Below are 16,651 nucleotides of genomic sequence, written 5' to 3'. Positions count from 1 at the left end.
CCAAGTTCAAGGTTCTAGTTTTGGTGTACAAAGCCCTATACAGCTTGGGACCAGGATACCTGAAAGACCATCTTATTCCTTCTATACTCAGTTGATCACTGCACTCTGCAGGTGAGGGCCTCCTGCAGATACCAACTTATCAGGAGGTCCATTCCACACAACACAGGAAATGGACCTTTTGTGTGGCGGCACCTACCCTGTGGAATTCCCTACTCTTAAATATTAAACAGTCACCATCTTTGTTATCTTTTTGGTGCCTACTGAAGACCTTCCTCTCGCAACAAACCTTTTAAGTTGAGACTTTATTCCAGTCTGCGTCTGTGTTGGAATTGCTTTTTAGTATGTTTTTAAACCTTTTTTTTAAAGAAGTCTTGAAAGCTTTTTAAAAATATGTTTTTAAAGATGTTTTATTTTAATGTGTTTTAAAGTCTGTTTTTTGATGTTTTAAAGTGTTTTTGGTGGTTTTCTTTGCTGCCCTGGGCTCCTGCTGGGAGGAAGGGTGGGATATAAAGAAAGAAAGAAAGAAAGAAAGAAAGAAAGAAAGAAAGAAAGAAAGAAAGAAAGAAAGAAAGAAAGAAAGAAAGAAAGAAAGAAAGAAAGAAAGAATAGAATAGAATTTCAATCTTTACCAAAAAAAAGTCTGTGGCCTATGGCCATTAGGATACACAATAATAATCAAACAATCGTATGTGACTTCACAACACTGAAAAACAGACACCCCCCATTGCTAACACGTTTAACAGGATGGTGTGGGGTGTGTGCTGAAGTGAAAACAAAATTAGCAATATCTGGGGAAATTAACTGAAAGGAATACTGCATTCAGGATTCAGACTATTTATTTATTTAAATTTATTTCTATTCCACCAATTGATCTAGAAGAATCTCCAAGGCAGCGTACATAAAATACTACAACACAACAACATTGGAGCTGCTTTCTGCCCACTCTGGCACATGACATGACATTGCTTAAGGATGTGCCCCCTTTCCTAGGATTTTACTGTCCAAGAGCAAAGAGGGAGGAGCAGCTGTATCTCAGCTGTTGAGCAATGGCGTTCGACTCTTTTATTGCATGGCTTGTACTTCTTTCTTACTTCTAGGACTGCAACTCTTTTTACTCTCCAAGGGGACTTCTGTTTCTTGGACAGGAGCCTTCCATGTTGCATGGCAAACTGTTTTTGCAACGAAGAGGAATTTCAAAAGCAGTTTCTGACATAACATGGGGGGAGAATTCTGCTGTCCTAGAAAAACAGTCTTTAAAAATTTGCACCAGTCATTTGCAAGCCCTTGAGGACTCCTAAAGTTGCAATTTGGGGCCAGCACATGGGCTGCTACTTTGGTAGCCGACATTCTCCATCACAAATAGTCTGGCTTTACTTTGCTTCAAACCCTAGTTATGAATTTATTTGACATTTTTATTTATTTAACATTATGTATATACTGCTTGATTGTAAACAAACCCAAAACCCTTTTAAGCGTGTTTTTCTTAAAAAAAAATTCCCGTGAAGCAGGTTTGGAATTAGCCTTAGCAACAGTGAATATAAGTCCTAACTGATTCTCCAAAAGTATTTAAGATGAGATGAGGAGGTTTCCTCTGGGGAGGCAATGTGCATTCCTGATCTTAAAGAGCTAATAGGTTAGTAATTTTCAATAAAGACTTAAACAGAATGGAGTGGATATTCTTACCTGGCCATAGGTATTGATACTTCGTGAATTAGTGGTTTCATTCTGCAACAAAGACAGAAATTTCAGAAAGCCAAGTTATTTCCTTGCATGAGCAACAGATTAAATAAATAATGCTATGCAAACGAGAAAAAATCTTGGGTTTCAAAACAATAAAGAAACTATAGGAGTTTGAGAGCCCTACCAATACCATCAGTGGAAAGATGGTATTCAAATTTATTTATTTATTTATTTATTTTATTTTATTTATATACCGCCCTAAGCCAAAAAAGCTCTCTGGGCGGTGTACATAAGAGAATGTTAAAATAAAGAAAAAGCAAGCTGTGCTGGTTGCGGCAGACATCATATTCCCTTGGAAATTGGCAGCATATCTTGCATTTGGTGCCAAACATAAATGGTACTGAGTGCAAGTTGTGCTTGCAAAGGAACAACTGGAGCCAAGCTCCTTTGAAAGTACAGCTTGCATTCAGCACAGTTTCCACGGGGGGTCAGCAGGCCAACAAAATGTTAGCCATAATTCTATCTGGTCCGCTGACTGAAAGGGGTGCCCCACCCCTGACATATATTGATGCATTGTATAAACACTAAATAGTCCTAGATGTTTTCAGGAACCTTCCTCTGGTTTAAGTTCTTTCATGTGTTTAGGCAATAGACATGGCTGTCTTTTCGTTGTCATTAAGAGCTATTTGGCTTGGGAGAGACTCTCCCACTGGTGCCAATAAACAGAAGCTTCCCTCCTGGCGCAAACAGCAGCTCAGTGGATAATTGTCATTGGGCTCCAGCAGGGAAGAAAGGGTTAAGCCCCCTTCTTCATGGCCCTGACCAGGGCCGGTTCTAAAGGGTGACCAGGTTGGGCACTGGCGCGACAGCCCCGGAGCTACAGGGGGGCCCTCAGCTGCCCCTCTGCTCCCCTTCCGCGATCTGCGGGCCCCCCACGCCCTCCCCCACCCCTCCACCTACCTGTCTGCTGTCTTTTACCATTGCCCTTAACGAAGATGGTGGCCGCAGTTTCCCTAAGGTCCTGAAGCCCCTGCCGCCATCTTAGTTGATGGCATAGCACACACATGTGCCATCAACAAAGATGGTGGTGGAGGCGCCATCCCCCTTAGGGAAACCGCGGCCACCATCTTCATTAAGGGCAATGGTAAAAGACAGCAGACAGGTAGGTGGGGGGTTGGGGGTGCCATGTGTGCACGCGCACACACACACGCCAGGGGCCAGGGCAAGCTGATGCCCAAGGGCCCCAGCATTCCTGACCCTGATTTCACACATATATATCCTTGTAGCAGCTACTTAGAGTTAAAAGAGAGACAACGTCCAGTGATGTATTCAGTGTCTCGTGTATGTTGGCAGCGCTAAACCCAGAAGGGTTACATATTACATATGTATGTAATATGATACATACATATTATTTAAAGGGGCCTACAATACCCCCACTTTGCACCCCGAGGAGTGTTATCAGAAAAGCAAAACAATTATTTATTACATGATGTCAAATAGCTGTATCATTGGTGTAACGGTGCATACGGGTCTTCTGACAGATTCTTCTTCGACATCTTCTGCAACAGCTGTTTCAATACACACTATCCAGTCCAAAAGGCTGTCCTCTTCTAGGGATCACTTCTGACTCCTTTTCTGACTATAAATCACTGATGTCTGTGCTCTGCCACCCTAGTCAGAGGCAGCATGCTTCTGAAAACCAGTTGCCGGAAGCCTCAGGAGGGGAGAGTGCCCTTGCACTCGGGTCCTGCTTGTGGGGTTCCCCCAGGCACCTGGTTGGCCACTGAGAACAGGATGCTGGACTAGATGGGCCACTGGCCTGATCCAGCAGGCTCTTCTTATGTTCTTATGTTCTTATGATGTCATCTTGTTGCCAGTCAGTTTGAATGGTGACACAAGCTTCATGATTCAGTAGTTAGTATTTGTACAACACCTCCAGGGGTCCAATTAGGATTCCTTCTTAAGAATGGAGTTTCACATCTTTGTACATAATCAAATTCAAGGTTTAGGAAATTGCTCATCTTAGTGATACAATGCCAGTAGGGTCCGTGGGGACATGTCAGTACAGCTTTAGGAATGATATTCAATTTTGTGAAGGAAAATTCAGATGTGACTTCTCTCATTACTTCATAAGATGCCCAGCCAGAATAGCAATCATGGTGGAACCCTTCACTGCATATTGCCATAGTAGTTAAGGACATAAAGGAATCTATGACAATTACAATTTTCCCAAAATTATACAGGTATGCTTGAAGGTAGGAAATATGAGTTGCATTCTCCACACTATGCCATACCACATCTCTTCCAGAGAGTTGAATCAATTGTACTATGGCATTCACAACTTGATCTCTATCTTCTGGTAATTCTGTTCTGCCCAATGGAACCCATCCCCTGTTATTTAAAGACAGGAGCAGGGGCTTCTCATTGGCAGTTAATCCTTGAATCTAGGGCCATTGTCCCTGATATAGCGGGTACTCTGGGCATAGAGGGTGCTCCTGCTAAATCAAGAAGAGACCAATTAAAATCTTGGCAAGACTCTGACTTAATCAGAGCTCCTCCATACTGTCTCTTTCTATGATAAACTTTTTAATAGTAACATTCCATTCAGTACTTGATTGTTGTTGTCCATCTCTTAAACACTTGTTTGTAGTTAATAGGTATCTTCGGGGAGTCTCTTTCCCAATAAGCACTTCTGTCATTGTCTCTCGTCCCAAAAGTTACTGTGTAGCTGGTTAAGTTTTGTATCTCTTTACTCCTTTTTCCCCATCTTGGCTATTTACATATTATTAAGTCATCACGTTTGTTATGTACATGTTCGAAACTCATGTCTTACTGTCACAACTTCTTCTAATTCACTTGCTGACCTTGGACAGGTATAAGTGGCTGTTCACTAGCCTCAACTTCATTTTCTGGTAGTTGATGGAGTTTAAGAGTTCTTTTACATTATCTATGGATACAATTCTTTCCTGTCCTTTCTGGCCTTCAATTACCAGGGTTCGTGGATTGATAACTCTTATAATTGGTTGAGGAGATTTCCATTGAGGATGTAGATCTGGGCTCTTGATAGTTCTGCTTTCTTGAACTAACCTCCCACTTTGGGAATCCAAACTGCTGGTTTTTCTGGAAGCTTTGTAGGGGTACCTTGTTCTTGAGACAATTCATCTCTTAGCTCCTTCATCAGGACTAAGCGATCAGCTGAAGAAGCTGGTGCTTCTACTGTCTGCTGAAAAGGAGTATTCATTTGTACACCATACATTAAAAAATATGGAGTTCTCCCATCCTTGCGTCTAGGCATATTATTCACTCCTAATTGCACAACTGGAATTAGAGTGTACCACTTTTTAGGCCTATTGGCTAACAACTTGGTAAGAGCACGCTTTATCTGAAAGACCTTATGATCCACTTTCCCCGAGCTCTAGGCGTGAAAAGGTGCACTGAATTTCCATTTAATACCCCTCTCCTTTGCCCATTGCTGCACAGTGGCAGAGGTGAAGCATGTTCCTTGATCTGAGCGCAAGGATTGGGGAATTGCAAGCCCAATGAGATTGTTGAATCCTCTTGTTGTGGCATCAGCTGTTTGGTGTCTAGCAATCCAGAAAAATCATCAGCACAGACTAGCACATGGCCATGTGATGGGGCTAAAGGACCAATATAATCATCATACAGTTTTTCCAGGGTTCAGTGGCTGGCTGTATTTTGAAAGGAGGTAATTTCTGTGTGTCTGCTGCATTGCTTTGTAAGCATGGCAAACACTACATCCCATGTCTAGCCACTTCCTTCTTTTGATTAGGCCACCAGTATTTAGTCTGTAAATGTGCTAAGGGTAGCATCCCTACCAGGGTGTACATGCTCCAATGATTCATGGCCATCTTATATCAACGTACAGTACAGGAGGGAGGACTCTTACATGCCATCAGGTTTCTTAACCATGCATATATCATTTTCAAACCAATATTCATTCTTTTCTGGGTATCCTACTGGATTTTTTCTAGACTTATCTACACATCGTTCTAGCACAGAATCTCTGCTTGCCTTTAAATGCTGCTGCTAAGTCTAAGCTAACACCTGCTGCTTTAGAAGTAGACTGTGCTAAAGCATCCACCAAAGAGTTGCAGGTTTTGTGTGCTGTTTCTGATTTCTGATGTCCTGGTAGAAACACAACTTCAATCAGGGGATGTCTGTTTAATAATGGCTATCTTTTTCCACTTGCCTGCATGTTTCAAAGGTTTTCTTCTATTATTCACAAAACCATTCAATATCCATGTGGGTAAATCTTCAGTATAGGCCTGGGCCAAATAAGTAGAGTCAGTTATTATTAGAGTAGGTGGTTTGTCTTTAGCAGCTTCTGCGAGTGCTAATTCCAGCGCAGCTAATTCAGCATAGTGGGCGGAATGGTCTCCAAAGGGTATCTTCCATTCTTGCAGAACTTGTATTTCTCCATTTACCCAGGGTGTTTTTACACGGGCTGCTGCACCAGATGTATTCTTCCCTTCTATCTTGGAATTCACAGTTGACCCATCAGTATAATATATTGTGGTACATTCTTCTTTTGGGCATGTTTGGAACAAAAGCACTTTATTTGGCTGTGTTTCAAAGTCAAGGAAATCTTTAGCTGCTCCTGTATCTTCTTCATAATGGAAGGTTATCTGAGTGTTCTCTAACATGGCTAGCCAGTTTAACCACCTTTTATTAACTGTTTTCATCTCAGCTACTGCTGATTTCTGTCGGCGTGTTGGCGTTGTTAACGCTGAATATAATATGATGGGTTGCCCTTGAGCCATATCATGTGCAGTTAACGTGGCTAAATGAATTGCTAACCATAATTATTCCAACAGAGTGTATGTTAACTCAGCTCCTTTGAAGGCATATGAATAAAAAGCCAGTGATCCCACACTATTTTCATTATGGAATTGATACATAGCACTTTAGGGTGTAGCCTGTACTTTGACTACTAAACCTGGCATCCAGGTTTCTTATTACTAGGGCAATTGCTCCAGTTATTGCCTTTACCAGATCTTGCAGTATTCTTTCTTCACAGTGTGTCCAGAGAGGTCTTTCCTTCTTCTGAGCTCTCACCAGGGCTTCACAGAGTGTCTTACATCATTCAGCATAATCCTGTACAAACAATCTAGCAAAGTTCAATGTTCCCAATATGCTTTGCAAGCATTTGGTAGTTGTGGGAGATTTACTATTTCCTAACTTCGTGTGGAATCCATCAGATATGCCATGTCCTCCTTCATATATCGTGAAGCCCAGGAAATCTACACCGCTTCTTGCTATTTGAGATTTCTTCACTGAAATGATGTATCCAGCCTTCCCTAAGATCTGGAAAAATCTTCATCACGGTTTCTACATGTTTCTGAGGATTATCATGGGATGTATATATATCATCAATATAGACTACTGTGTCTTCGACATAAGGCAATAAATGTACATCAGCAGCAAACATGGCAGGTGAATTGAGATATCCCCTAGGCAAACATTTAAGAACGTATTGGCATCCTGCCCACATGAATGCAGTCAGCCACTAGTCCTGCAGATCTACTAGATGGGACCAAAACCCATTTGACAGATCTAAGGTAGTCTTATATTTTCCTTGATATAATTGTTTCAGTAAAGACCTGGTGTGACAATTCTGTGTCCCTATTCATTGTGTTCTTTGGTTCACATCATGGTAATCAATGCACATCCATTGATTAACTCCAGGCTTTGGGACCAAGAACACAGCCGAATTCATTGGAGAAGTCTGTACGGCAAGGACATCTTGCTTCATTAAATCATTCACAACTTTTTGTATATTTGGGGTTGCCTTCCTGTTTATAGTATATTGCCTTTGCTTCACTGGGGGTATGGTCCCTAGGCCTATGTTGTGGCAAATATCCTTTTGATGACCCACCTGGTTTCTCCATTTCTGCAAATAATGATGATGTTGTCCTAAGAATCCAAAAAAGGATATATTTTTGTTCTTCTGGCAGACTTGCTTTTTTCTGTTTGCATCTGCAACAATACTGGAAGGTCTACTGGTTCTGACAAGTATGACGTGTTTACTGGCAAACACTGTGGTGGCACCTTCGTATATTGGTATGCCAATATGAAGTCTGTACAGAGCTTGGGAAAGTTACTTTTTTGAACTACACCTCCCATCAGCCCAATCCAGTGGCCATGCTGGCTGGGGCTGATGGGAGTTGTAGTTCAAAAAAGTAACTTTTCCAAGCTCTGAGTCTGTATTATACAACTTGTCAACTAACGCCATCTCCGCAGTTATTGGTACATCATTAAATGTTATAGTCACATGCACCACAGGCACTTCTTTTGATCCTAACAGGCTCTGCAACAGACATGAGCCTGCTCTGGGGGTAAAATCATGCAAGATATTTCAGCTCCAATATCCATCAAACCCTGAAAGGCCTTGCCCTGATATATAACTACCCCATATGGATACTCAGTCTTGAGTGACATCCTCCTCTACTTATACAGTACGTATGTGTAGCACTGCCTTTGGCTCTGTAACCAGTGTGCCAGGTTCTCCTGTTGCTCATAATGTAGCTGAACATCGTCCTCTTGGAGTGAGGGGGCCTGCTGCTTGTCCTCTGGCTTCTCAGGCAACACATCGCCCTCTGAATTCAGGATTCTCTTTACCACCATACCGTGAAGGTGGTCTTACCATCAGTCTCAACTGATACCTTTCTCTTGGTGGCTCTTCATATCTCCTCTGTGGTCCTTTTGGTGAGGCTAGCTCTTGCTGCCTCTGTGGCTCTTCATATCTCTTCTGCGGGATTCCTTGAGATCTCTGAGCTGTCTCTGTCCCTGCATGTTGTGCCAGTCTTCTTCTACCTCCAAATCTCTGCCGTTCCAGTGTCAGCTTCTTCAGCAGTCTCCTTCTCTTGAGCTCCCTGAGTTCTTCCTAATGGATCTAGACCCAGGGCATTCTGGGCTCGAGCTGCCTCAAACTGTTCCACTTTTGTACATCTGCTAGAGCTTCTAAAGCTGTATTCACTGCCAACATTAATGCTTGTCCTCTCAGCAAACTCTTCACTATGCCATACACAGTGGCTTAGGCTTCTGGAGCCAGGCACATTCCCAGTCGAAAGGGCACTGCTGCTCCCTCTGTTTTTGCTGTATTGGCCAAACAAGGTTGTAGATTAGAGGCTGCCAATATGCCCATGTGCCTTTAAATAGAGTGCTGCCAAACATCACTCTAACTGCTACATTCATTCTCAGTCAAAACCAAATATGCTGGGGGTAAGGCATTGACAAATCTCTTCCATATATTTGTTGACAGAACTGGGACTACCCCTTCTATAGCAGCCATATTCTTGGAAATCCACATTGCCACATCCTTCATACTAGGTGTTGGTCCTACAACTCCTCGAACCACCTGTATGGGCTTGGGGCACCTCCCTATACTCTCCAGGAACAGGTGCTGGTGCTCCTGCATATAACTCTTATCTGTTGAATATTGCCTTCTCAGAACTTCATATTCTTGAGCCATATCATTTCTGTTGACTACAGCTGGCATTTCTTCAGGAGTTAATGGGATATAATTTCGCCCCTCATCAACCTAGGGATCAGTTGCCCTTTTGGCTACAGGCCCATACTTCATCACTTCAGGAGGGAGTTCTGGCATTGCTCCCAGCCAGGCAGCTACCCTTGCTTCTCTGGCTTGAATGTGTACATCTGCTCTTTCATATGCATGATCATGCACATATATCCATCCTGGAACTTCCTCACCCACATCAGCCACATAGGCTGTGGTGGTATACCGGTATCCTGTTAACCAATCTCCATTTGTTATTTCAAAGACCACAAAGTCATAATCCGCAGGCTCTCTTTCACCAACTCTATGGAAAGCAGCTAAAAAGCCTTCTGTATCAGCAAATGGTTGTGTCATGACTGAAGTTTGTGTCTTCCCAAGACTTTTCCTGTCATGGAGTACAGGGATATATGTATACCCTGCCACCCAGCTCTCTCAAGCTCAGGTCACTCAAGTTTTTTATACTTGGTCTAATGTTTTCTCAGCCTATTAGAGCAAATATTTAGAAAATCAGATTTTGCTGCAGTTTATCTGATCCTCTCTTTGGGACACATCTGCCGCTAGTAGCTCCTGGCAGGCTTGCCAACTGAAATCATTTGCACAATCTTTTACATGCCCATGCGCAGATCTGAGGGTTCTTCACTTTTCCCTTAAGCCGAAAGCTGTTCAGAGTCCTTGCATGTTATCAGCTGCATTTGCCTAGCAGTGTATCTGAACAGGCAGACTTAAAGAGGAAACTCCCACCAGAGGTTTATCTCAGGACTAGAGATAAATCAGGGTAAAAAAGGAGTTCCACAGCAGAAGGAGGGTTATGTTTTTTATTGATTACACATATATATAAGCACACATAACTCTGGTCATAGCCAGTAAATTAATAAATCAGGATTAATAATACAACACAAAACCAAAGGATATTAAGTAATACAATATATTCATATACAGTCTGGATATCTTAACACAGACAGAAAAGAATGACAATTTAAATCTCACCCACAGGGGCTCAGATATGCCTTGGAATAAGACCTAGCAGTTAGACAAACTGGCAGCAACATATGATCAGTCCATGAGGACTGATAAAGAACTGCATTGGTGATCTCTCCTTTATAGTCTCTCAACTAGATCATCCTATCTGAAATTGCATCACCTTTCCGTTCTCACAGACATTTCTCACAGACATTCTCACAGGTCTCTCAGCTATATCAGATCTATGTCAGGTTACTACTGGACATCCGGAAAATCCTAATAAGATATTCTTTCTGGTCTCTTCCATGTTTTCAATTAAGCTCAGACTTGTTGATTTAAGAGCTACACTCTGGCTGTATGCCCAGATTTCCTGGAGCGGGAGAATGGGTACAGAAACAGCTTGTCTTTTAAAAATACATTTCATTACAACTCTGAGGGGGGCAACTTCAGAACACTCTAACTATATAGACTTATATGATACATAATTATTATTTAAAGGGGCCTACAACACCTCTACATTTTAAATAGAGTTAACTTTGGCATTATGAAGACACTAGCAATACCGCAGATGCTCAGAATCAAAATGAAGAAAATGGTGTCAGGCAGTTCTTACTTTTTCACTCCGAGCTGCTCTGATTAGAGCGCGAGCCTGCAGAGATACAAAGGAAAGTTTCAATCTCTTGCTTTGATTTAAACAAAAAACAAGAACAAAGCCCTGTGACAATACTAATGGGCCCTTTGGCTGGTTTGCAAAATATTACAACATGGGTCACCCAATGCTCAAAAAGCAGCTACACAAATATAACAGGGAATCACATTTTGAGTAAACTTTCATTGACCTTGTCTTCTTCATCTCTGAATGGGTGTTGGAGGACAAAACACATTGGGAGTTCTGCCCCATGTGCCAATGTAACTTTTTATTCCAGCACTGGAGGAGCAGGTACAGAAAGAAATCATATCTTCCAACTATTCTTGCATATAGATTGACATAGAAGATTGAAGGGAATGGGACTTTCTAGACCAACCTCTACAAACTCCTTGAGCTGAATTTTCCAACGTGAATGACCAGGCTCAGTCACAGTGGATGCAGCAGCAGCAGCAGAGCCACTTTCCTTTCCTTTATTAATACTTACATTCAAAGTATCAATCTCTTATTTCAGAATATTGATATTTTCTTTCATTTATCAATATTTCCTTTCAAGATATCAATATTTTGAAATGAAATACTGAAATTTTGAAAGAAAATATTAATATAAATATTTTGAAAAAAGAAAATCAATGTTACTGGGGACAGAAAAAAATTGGTCTGGTAAAAGCAGTGGACAGTTTTAAAAGAACTGCCTTTAGGTCAACTTAATGCTTTCAAAGCAGCAATGCCCAATGGATCGCATCCCTATCAAGGAGGACCATGACATCTGACAAAGACTGGTACCAATAAAACCTGCTGCTCTTAACCAACCCCAGGGAAGTGGAGGATGGCTTTTAAAATATGCCTAGTGGCAGGGCTAGTTTGTTCTCCAAATGTTTTGATTCCGGAGACGCTTTTGGAAATAAAAAAAATGGCATCACAAAATATTCATTTTACAGAAGAAAAACTGGTGATGCTCAAACTCTCCCAAAACATCACACACAACAACAACACAAGTAAAACAGAGACAAACAAAATCAGGCTGCTCCCCCCCCCGAAGAAACAAACAACCCCTTCAACCAAAGAAAAAGCAAAAAGCAAACAAAACAACCTCAAATTAAAAAAAAATAGGGAGAGGCAGGGGGTGTCTAAGAGCTTTGTGTTACCCACAGGATATACAGTACCTCATTAATTCTCTCAAGGAAACCCATCTCCTAGAGATGTACCTCTTCTAAGTTCAAGTCCCTGCTTGAGACAAAAGCACTCCTGGAGCTGGACAGTCCTAGGACTCGGTAGCTCCATCACCAAACTATAGTGACTTGTTCTCCACTGAGGAGTAGACAATACCCTGCACGCCACTGCTGAAAACACAGTGAGGAAGTTGCAAAAGTACAACTTCTCCTGATAAATCAGAGAATCCATTCACCATCATCAGATAGCTACCAAGGTCAGAGGAAGAAAGTGGCCATCAGAAGCAAATAACTTTGATGCACTGACCCTTAACAACAATCATAATGTGTTTCCTAAATCATAAAACAAATAGAAATGAGACTGTTATAAATGCAATAATAATTTCTTAGCTGAAATGACAAAATAGAGTTGTACTTAGTGGTTGTTGTTGTTTTTCTTCATTTTAATATGAGCTAATTTTTAGAATAGATGCTGGAGCCCTACAAAAATGCCAACAATACCATAGACACCCATGGTCAAAAGCCAAGTAAAAATATATGAATCATGCTTACTTTTTCACTTCGAGTCTTTCTGATTAGAGCATTTCGAGTCCTTCTGAACAAAGGAGGTGCCTGTGTAAAAGAAATGTAAGTATTAATTTTTGATGGCATTCATGCTTTTGAGTTAGAGCAGTGCTTTTCAACATTTCTATGCTCAGGGAACCTTTCCACAACAGCTTGTGTCCACTGAGGAACCCCTGCATGTTACAAAAGATATAGGGAAAATAAAAAGCCAGGGTGCAGGGTTCATGCAGAGTTTTAGGAACACACTGAACACTATTGCCTGGCTGTGCATTACAGGGGAAGATCAAGAGCAGTGGGAAATTTGATCTCCCTCCCCTGGATGTGAGAGAGCTGGGTTCAAATCCCTGCAACTATGAAGCTTGCTGAGTCTCTCTCTCTTTCTCAACTTAACCTACCTCAAAGGGCTGATGTATTTTGTCATACAAACTGGTGTATTCACAAGTGTCCCTCCCACAATAAAGTTAGTGGTAACTGTTAGTGAGATCTTCCCATTTACAGACCACATGTTCTCAAGCATAGCATTTCATACAAATATGTACATTTGCATATTACAAATGAAACACACAAATCCAAGACAGAGAGATGTAATATGAAAGGATGGAATAATCATTTGTTCTTTTCCATTTCAATTAAACCATGGCTGAAAGTTTTGCTATACCGTTGTTATTACTATCTGACAGAAACAGTAGGGGCCAGTTAAAACTGCCTTGAACAGACGCCATTCCTAAACTAGATAGTTCAGGACAATCTGAACTTCTTGGATGAATATATATAGAAATAACAAATAAATAAACAAATAATCATAACTTCCATTAGGAAAACTTCATGAGTAAAGTGCACGACACCACAGAAAACACTACAGGCAGCTGAATCCAAGAAGGGTTTGTAAACAACACAAACGCACCATGGCCCAACATAAGGGGACAAAATGTATGACTAAAATTGGAATTCTCTGCTAACGCAAGTGAATCTGTGGCATGGTCATTTATTTCCTGATATCATATTTAAAAGCATTTATTCTCATGACTTCAAAGTTGGCAAAGAGCCATTGATACAGCCAGACATTTATACAATTTTAAGAGAATATGAGCCACTGCTGCCAAAAAAATCAATTCCACTGCCTCTCAGGGTTAAAACTGAGATTATGGTTATGGGTTGTGCTTACTCTTTTTTCCTGAATCTTTCTGATGAAAGTGTTAAATGTATCCTATAGGATAAAAAAAAAAAGTAAACTCAAGTTAGCAGGTGCCAAACAAACTCCTCTGTGCCTTTGTTTATAAATATGTTCTTAGAAGCATATTTGGAGAAAACCCAGCAGGTGGTAAAACAAAAGAGTGCTTACTTGAGCTGCTACATCCCTTTTGCGTCTACAGTTCGTTGAGCTCTGTCAAAATAAGTGGCATGAAATAAAATGAAATGAAAATAAAAATCTTTTCTGTATTTTAAACCTTGCCCCCTCAGTATGTGACACATGAAGGCTGAAATGAATTCAGTTCACCAGCCAGGTGTTTTCACATTTTCCGGAGGCAATATGAAATGTGCAATGGTCCAAATGCAACATGTCAGTGCAAAACACTACACCGCAACAGTATAATAGTGAGCAATTGTGCAGCAGCCTTGTGGTATAATTCACTAATAGGCAAAAAAACCCTTGTGGTTTAAGAACGTACCTATAGCCAACAGATATTTCTATCAAACTTTAAAAAGTAGGGAAATTGGGTAGCTATAATGAACGCACCAGGCGAGCAGGAGACCTGACCTCCTCTGAGATATTGTACTGCCCTACAAATCTGTAAAAATGCAAACACAATTTGGGTTGGTCTTTCACAGTCCACAAACTACACTTCCCAGGAATCTTGGGGGAAACCATGCGTTTAAAGTGGAAAAATATCTGGGGTGGGTATGGCCCCCTAATTAGCTAAGCCAAACAGCTGTGAGTCTGGCTTTTAGAACACAGACAGTTGGTTCTTACTGAGCATGCCTGTGCTATCATAGAGTCCAATGTTGAATTTCTTAAATTAATTAAAAATCAGCCATGCATTTTTTTTAACTTTTAAACTGCAGAAGATGAAGGTCAAAGTATGGGGCAAAGCCAGTAATAGGAGTACAGGTACTCTGTAAACATGGCTGATTTTTAATTTATTTCAACAAATTAAGAGACCAGTTTTGTAGGGTTTTGTTTTGAAATGAGCTTATGGGAAGCAGCAGAATGGCATGGGGGTATTTTCAATTTAACATTGCGGAATGTGAAAAATCCATGCTGGCTATAGTATACAGCCACTCTCGTGGAAGTATAATGCCAGCCACTAATATTTACTACAGTTACACATAGGAATGGAACTCACTCTCTCTCATCACATTGTATCTGGAAGTCTATAGAAAGATTCTGATATGAGGTTCCTTTAAGCAGTGCAACTATATCAGCATATATGAACTACTACTTTCTTTACCAGCTGCCGTTTGAGGAGCCTGTAATAGTGCCCCATATATGTTAGCCAAGCCTTGAGCTCTGAGGGTGTAATGATAATTATAGGGTTCAAATCTGAGAAACAGTCATAATCTTCTGATTCAAAGGATCAATATGTGACCCATGAATTTCAGTTAACATATCTTAACTGATATTTTAAAATATTATAAAGAAACAGTATTTACCAGAGCTCTTGCACCATAAGTAGAAACATCACCCTAGAGGGGTAGAAATAATAAACAGTTGCTATTTCTTTTGCAAACAGAGTGAAGAGACTCATTTGTGATATCTTGAAAATATACAGGGTTTTTTGTTTGTTTCTTCAGAAGTGATGCTAAGAATGCATTGATATTGTTAACGGAAATGGGTTAATGTTCCCTTCCCCCACAGAACCTTAAGGAACTGCAGCTCTTTGAGGGGACTACAGATCATTAATGGCTAATTGTCAGTACTTTTTCATAAAAGGATTTTGTGGGGGAAGCCATGACAATTACACAGGTGTAAAACTCATATCAGTTTATTGCATAGACAAAGGGCTTATCCAAACGGAGCGGGATAATCCACGGTTTCCATATTCGGTTTATCATTTGATAGTCCTCACTTTGCCTTTTAGTTTGCTCTTTCCCAATTAAAAAAAATGCTTTTTTGCACCCGCACAAGCAGCGGTAAGGTCCCTATATTCTTTTCGCTTTTTCCAAGCTCCGCCTCTAAAACCTCCCCCTATCAACCAATTGGTCAGCAAAAAAATGACGTATGCTCCTCTCCCCCTTTGCAACGAAGCACAATATGGCTATAAAGGAGTTCTCACCGCAGAAGGAAAGGGAGAAGGAGGGGGGTCGGTTTCAGCCTGCCTCGGAAAGCTTTGTCAATTTCATTCTACCGGCTGGGGTTTTTGTTTCAAATCATTTTGCCGAGGGAAGGAAAGGCAGAAGGAGGGGGGGGTGACATGTTTCTTGCTTTTTTGGAGAATTAAGTGCAATTGCCAGCATGTGTATCTCCTTAAATATCCATAAAGGCAGAAAAGCACACATTCGTTTAAGCATAATATCACAAATACAAACAAGAAAGGGGCTGCTGCTCGGTTTCACGCCTGCCTTGGGAAAGCTTTGTCAATTTCATTCTCTATGGTTCTCCAGTCTCTAAGGAGATACACACGCTGGCAACTGCACTTATTTCTCCAAGGTGTCTCAAGGTGCCTAAAGCCACTGAAGCAGGTTAAGCCATGGCACCAAACGAATAAAGTATATCACGCCGAGGTAAAACGAATTCCCTCCACTGTTTGCAGCTTGAGACCAGCTGTGCCTGCCAGCTTTCCCCAGTGAAGGCAAGCCCGCCTAGGAGCGTGCATGAGGGGTGGGCTGCCTGCTGCTCCCTTTGGGACAATTGATAAGATTTGGGGAGGGGAGAGGAGGAGAGCTGAGGCGGTGGCGTCAGTGGTGGCAGCGGCCGTGTGATAGGCTTTTGCCGGCAAAATGATTTGAAACAAAAACCCCAGCAGGTAGAATGAAATTGACAAAGCTTTCCGGAGGCAGGCATGAAACTGACAGCAGCCCCTTTCTCGCTTGCTGTGCATTGCAGATCTCACCCAGAGCAGCCGCCCAGTTTGCAGGCTGGCAAAAAATAAA

General features: G+C 41.4%; 1 protein-coding gene across 13 annotated transcripts in view; it reads right to left on the bottom strand.

Moving 5' to 3' along the window:
• The window catches only part of LOC133387928 (hornerin-like), a 107,432-nt gene that overhangs the window by 26,203 nt on the left and 64,578 nt on the right, over positions 1 to 16,651 (bottom strand). For 12 of the 13 annotated variants that reach the window (XM_061633792.1, XM_061633791.1, XM_061633798.1 and 9 more), the window contains 6 exons: positions 15,212 to 15,244; positions 13,902 to 13,943; positions 13,725 to 13,766; positions 12,548 to 12,607; positions 10,791 to 10,826; positions 1,684 to 1,725 (listed from right to left, as the gene is read on the bottom strand). The exons of the other annotated variant lie outside the window; for it this stretch is intronic. In XM_061633792.1, coding sequence (XP_061489776.1) covers positions 1,684 to 1,725; positions 10,791 to 10,826; positions 12,548 to 12,607; positions 13,725 to 13,766; positions 13,902 to 13,943; positions 15,212 to 15,244 — 255 coding nt within the window. The remainder of the gene's footprint in view (positions 1 to 1,683; positions 1,726 to 10,790; positions 10,827 to 12,547; positions 12,608 to 13,724; positions 13,767 to 13,901; positions 13,944 to 15,211; positions 15,245 to 16,651) is intronic. 13 annotated transcript variants of the gene reach the window in all.

The sequence above is a fragment of the Rhineura floridana genome, chromosome 6 (genome assembly GCF_030035675.1).
Source record: "Rhineura floridana isolate rRhiFlo1 chromosome 6, rRhiFlo1.hap2, whole genome shotgun sequence".
NCBI lineage: Eukaryota > Metazoa > Chordata > Lepidosauria > Squamata > Rhineuridae > Rhineura > Rhineura floridana.
This window is presented reverse-complemented; position numbering and strand designations above follow the sequence as displayed.